General features: G+C 51.9%; 1 protein-coding gene across 1 annotated transcript; it reads left to right on the top strand.

The window, feature by feature from the left end:
• The first annotated feature begins 566 nt into the window (after positions 1-566).
• On the top strand, positions 567-5,393 carry LOC101779589 (glycerol-3-phosphate 2-O-acyltransferase 6). Its single transcript, XM_004983116.3, has 2 exons — positions 567-1,341; positions 4,290-5,393. The coding sequence occupies exons 1-2, from the start codon at positions 685-687 to the stop codon at positions 5,160-5,162; spliced, it is 1,530 nt and encodes a 509-aa protein (XP_004983173.1). The 5' UTR covers positions 567-684; the 3' UTR covers positions 5,163-5,393.
• Positions 5,394-5,692: the final 299 nt, after the last annotated feature.

Raw genomic sequence — 5,692 nt, 5'->3', positions numbered from 1 at the left:
AGACACCTACTTGAAAAGTTAAATGTTAGAGTCGTCAGACTATTCCATGTTGCAGAACTACCGTTCTTTGAATGAGTTTTTCCCTTGCTAACCGTGTGAAACATCACGCCACCCAACTCCAATAACAGCAATCTATTGAACCACTGGTATACAGATAGCTAGTCTTTTTCCCCCTGTCAGCAGCTAATGTCATTCGGCCCTCTGACAAACCAAAACGACGAAGAACAGGAGGGCCCATTCAGCCAGAGGAGCTAGAGCCTTGGACCACATGCCGCATCTCTTAAAATTGATTAGACCTATACGATAAATGAAGAACATAAATTGCAGCCACTGTAACACTAGCTCCACTGTTGCGCTCGTCCTCGCAACCATCAGCCACTTAAGAGACCAATCACAATTAGCGCTGCAATTAGCAGCAAAACCATGCTTGCGCCGCGGTAGTGAAATGCGCTAACGCCCACCCCTACCGCTCACCAACCAACCATACCGCTCCACCTCGCCACAAACCCGGGCACGGGCGCCACCACCCCCACCCCGCGCGCGCCAGTATATATACGCCCGCCCGAGCTCCGCCAAGAGCTCGAGCTGGCGCACGACAGCCACGCAGCAGGGCAGTGCGAGAGAGAGTGCGAGCTCGATCGCCTGCCCACGCGCCGCTGTGAGAGAGCTTGCGACCTCGCGGTAATGGAGGAGGCGGTGGAGGCCGTGGTGGCGGCCGGGGTGGAGCCTTTCCCGACGGTGGACAAGTGCGACGCGTCGGGGCGCGGGTCGCACGCCGTGGCGGCGGACCTGGACGGCACGCTGCTCCGCTCCCGCAGCGCGTTCCCGTACTACGCGCTGGTGGCGTTCGAGGCCGGCGGCGTGCCGCGCCTCCTGCTGCTCCTGCTCTTGTCCCCGCTCGCCGCGGCGCTGCGGGTCCTGCTGGCGTCGGAGTCAGCGTGCGCGCGGGTGCTGGTGTTCGCGGCCACGGCGGGCGCGCGGGTGGCCGACATCGAGTCCGCGGCGCGCGCCGTGCTGCCCCGGTTCTACGCCGCCGACGTGCACCCGGGCGCGTGGCGGGTCTTCTCGGCGTGCGCCAGGCGCCGCGTGGTGCTCACGGCCACGCCGCGGGTCATGGCCGAGCCGTTCCTCAGGGAGTGCCTCGGCGCCGACGCCGTCGCGGGCACCGAGCTCGCCACGTGGCGCGGCCGCGCCACGGGGTTCGTGGACGCGCGCCGTGGGGTGCTGGTGGGGCGGCGCAAGGCCGAGGCGCTGCGGGAGATCTTCGCCGACGACGGCGACGCGCCCGACGTCGGACTCGGGGACAGCCGCTCCGACTACGCCTTCATGAGCATGTGCAAGGTGAGTAGTACGCTAGTTACCTTACCACACCCTATTATTTACCGCTCCGACCTTATTATTTACTCTCCAGATATTTCGTATTACCGTACTTCACCGTACGCATGAACATGACGCCAGAATTCCGTATTCTGATTGCACGAAGTTCACATAAAGCTCACACGGCGAACGGTATACTCTTTTTACAACCACAGATCACACGGTGAATTTCATGCGTCCCGAACCTAGCCATGTTTTTGCATAGTTTGGGGTACTCTAGGCATATCTAGGTTTCCAAATCGAGCTTCGAGAGATTATTGGCATGCACAAGTGAATGCTGTACTCCCAGTTGGCACCGAGAGGAGCTGAATGATTGGAAACAAAGGCGCCGAATATGATCCATGCATGTGGATGTGGTGCCGAGAGGAGCGCATGTGTTTGCAGCCAGCAGGCGGGGTGGTTTTTAATTTGCATGCGTTCCCGCCATAAATTCGAGACGACACTGTTGCTGGGTGCATACTAGTACGCTCTAGCTGGCACAATCAAAAAGAAAACTCTTGAAAAATCAATATCAAGGGCTCCAAAGGCCAATCGATTGGTCTGCATGCAAAAGCCGGTTCAGTTGTCGTCATTAAACGCCCTCGCCGCCCATGGCCTGCTAGACATTACTTTCGTGTTTATGTTTCCAAGAATGCCGCGTCCACAAAGTGTGGGACTATTTGTTTAGCCTTCAAAACTTGTCTCACAAAGAGTATCCGTATAAGTTTCAGACAATCTAACAGAGGATCTCATAATACCTTCTGGTCTAGTTAACGAATCGATCATTTACTCCCACCATCGATGTCCGAGCCAAACTCGCTAAATAAGGAAGACTAATAGGTCCAACAATTACTGCAACTGTGCATGTATAATTAATTCTACTCGGTAATCCATCCAATTAATAAGAGTTATTAGGGGTACTTTAGACTTTTAGCAATGCTACTATCTTGTTTAAAATTTTCTAAACAAACAGTCTTTGTGGGACGGAGGGAGCAAGCAAGAGTGCATTTAGTTCATGGATCAAATAGCTCATTCAATGCATAGTTTCTTTTGTTGTTTTCAAGGCTACATGCAAGACACAGCTCTTTTGGAAACAGTATACACATGGTTTCATCCTCCATGAAACTAGTTTCTTCTCTCACCTCATAAATAATGTGCCATGTCATCACAATTGTCTACATAGCGGCTCATTTATTGCCCATAAAACCCCCACCGAGAATGGTCTTATAGACATGGCATAAACTAACAATTCCCTACAAGCCACGTGGAAAATCAAGCCTATAATAAATTCCTTCGCAAAATTCGTTCCGAGAATAACTGCTTCACAAAATTCTGAAAACTTAGTTATTGCAAGTATATTGCTGAACTTTAGGATCGGATTTCGGTCCCGATTGCCCGTTCCAACCATACTCTTGTTAATTAATCGAGGCTGGTTAATCGAGGTTTCTTTCTCCAGTTGCATGTTGCTTCTTGTAGGTCACCTCACGGTTGTTTGCTTGCTCACATTGTGCATGGTATAGGAAATTAAGAATACACCTCTTCCATACTCCTGGCACAGCCACAACTACCGTTACTAAAAATTACACTCGACGCAACTGCAAGCAGTAGGAGCGATCAGAAACGAATGCGATATAACGTGTGGTTGGGTCACATCTTTGGGCAGTAAAGAGTGTTTGTTGGTCAGGGGACCCGGCGTGGCAGACGCTGCCCAACCTACGCTCATTCAATCTGATTTATTTGGTTGCCTACAAGGAGTATTAAACCACCCGGGCCGGCGTTAATTACGTCCACACGCCAGTTTATTTAGTTTGGCCCCGCCCGGTAGGTTCATTTGGAAGCTTAACAGTTCCTGGGACTAAAGTTGAGTCCCTATCAGTCCCTATCACATTAAATATTTAGATATTAATTAGAAGTATTAAATATAAGTTAATTACAAAACTAATTTGTAGGCTAATTCGCAAGATGAATCTATTAAGCCTAATTAGTCCATGATTTGACCATGTGATGCTACAGTAAATATGTGCTAATCATGGATTAATTAGGCTTAATAGATTCGTCTCGCGAATTAGCCACGACTTATGCAATTAGTTTTATAATTAGTTCATGTTCAGTCCTTCTAATTGGTATCCAAATATCCAATGTGACCCGAACTAAAAATTAGTCCATGGATCCAAACACCCCCTTAGATTGCCCAAGGTGTCCAGCCACAATTCTGGCAAATTTGTCTAACTCGTTGTAGGCTTTGGAGATTCTGCGGCTGCTACTCCACATGGAACTTGCGTGACGAAAATCAAAAGGGTTGGGTACGCTAAAAATGTGCTTACGTTATTAGGAATTAACCAAACACTACTTGTCTAACTTGGCGAATTTTGTCGAATTTTTTTTTTGTCTTGCAACCAATTGTGGCAACAAGACCATGCTGGCCTTGATGCACCAAAGTAGTTAGTGCTACTGTGTCCACAGGGATGCACCAGTACAGCCTTTTAGGTGAATCCAACTAACAATAGTTACTACCCGTAGCTGGAGTGAGCTAGCTGAGGGTGGACAGAGCAGTGGTGTACGTGCCACTACTGTCGCTTGTCTGTCCTAGATCGAGCTACTCATGTGTGCTGTTACACACACACGACTTGCTCTTTTCTAACACTTGGTGATGCAAAGACAAAGTTTGGGTGAAATGTTACATGTTGCTCTAGCACGTAGAATGCAATGGCGGCAGGCCTGAATGGTGGTACAATTATAGTAGAGCATTTTGGGCCAATGATACACAGTCAGTTTCATGAGACCATGCTAAATGTGGATTATGCTGCCACTAATTACCATTAGCATCGATCTTCAATGTACTGTCACTAGCATTAATGGTGGCGACTTGTCCTCTCAATTCGCCATTAATGCACGCATGCATGTGTAATTGTGTATGCGCGTGGCTGCTGCAGGAGGCGTACATCGTGCCACGGGCGCCAGTGGATCCCCTGCCCATGGACCAGCTGCCGCGGCCCGTCATCTTCCACGACGGCCGCCTGGTGCGCCGCCCGACGCCGCTGGCGGCGCTGCTCGTCGTCCTCTGGTTCCCCGCCGGCTTCGCGCTGGCCTGCCTCCGCATCGCCGCGGGCGCGCTGCTCCCCATGCCGCTGGTGTACTACGCCTTCTGGGCGCTGGGCGTGCGCGTGCTGGTCCGCGGCGCGCCACCGCCGCCGCGCGCCGAGCGGGCCGCGGGCCGGCTAGGGGTGCTGTTCGCGTGCTCGCACCGGACGCTGCTGGACCCCATCTTCCTCTCCGCCGCGCTGGGCCGTCCCGTGGCGGCGGTGACCTACTCGCTGTCGCGGCTGTCGGAGTTCCTGTCGCCGATCCGGACGGTGCGGCTGACGCGGGACAGGGCGTCGGACGCCGCCATGATCCGGGAGCTGCTGGAGGAGGGCGACCTGGCGATCTGCCCGGAGGGGACCACGTGCAGGGAGCCATTCCTGCTGCGGTTCTCGGCGCTGTTCGCGGAGCTCACCGACGAGGTGGTGCCCGTGGCGATGGAGAACCGGATGGGCATGTTCCACGGCACGACGGCGAGGGGCTGGAAGGGGATGGACCCCTTCTACTTCTTCATGAACCCGAGCCCGGCGTACGTGGTCACGTTCCTCAGCAAGCTCCCGACGGAGCTCACCTGCGCGGGGGGCAAGACCAGCCACGAGGTGGCCAACTACATCCAGAGGCTCATCGCCGCCACGCTCTCCTACGAGTGCACCAGCCTCACCAGGAAGGACAAGTACCGGGCGCTCGCCGGCAACGACGGCGTCGTCGCCGCTCCAAAGAGCTAGTAATGGTTGCTAGATTATATTAAAAAAGGGGGGAAGATTGGGTTATATTAATTATTGTGATGTGTCTTTGCTTGTGAAGTCATTGTTGATGATGCATGGCAAATTGGCAATGGGCAGTGGTTTTCTTTCTCTTTGGTTTGGTCACCTCTCTAGCTACTGTATTGTACTGGGTGTGTACCGGCAGGAGTTGAATGCAAGATCACACAGTTAAGGCCGTGTTTAGTTGGGGAATTTGGGAGGTGCCAAATTACTGTTACAGCACTGTAGCACACTGTAGCGTTTCGTTTGTATTTGTGAATTATTGTCCAAATATTGACTAATTAGGCTCAAAAGATTCGTCTCGCAAAGTACAACAAAACTGTGCAATTAGTTTTTAATTTCATCTACATTTAGTACTCCATGCATGTACCGCAAGTTTGATGTGATGGGGAATCTTCTTTTTGCATAGTGTCAAAGTTGGGAGTTGGGAGTAACTAAACATGGGCCTTGTTTAGTTGGCCAATTTGGGAGGTGCCAAATTACTGTTACAG

Source organism: Setaria italica, chromosome IX, assembly GCF_000263155.2.
Source record: "Setaria italica strain Yugu1 chromosome IX, Setaria_italica_v2.0, whole genome shotgun sequence".
Taxonomy (NCBI): Eukaryota; Viridiplantae; Streptophyta; class Magnoliopsida; order Poales; family Poaceae; genus Setaria; species Setaria italica.
This window is presented reverse-complemented; position numbering and strand designations above follow the sequence as displayed.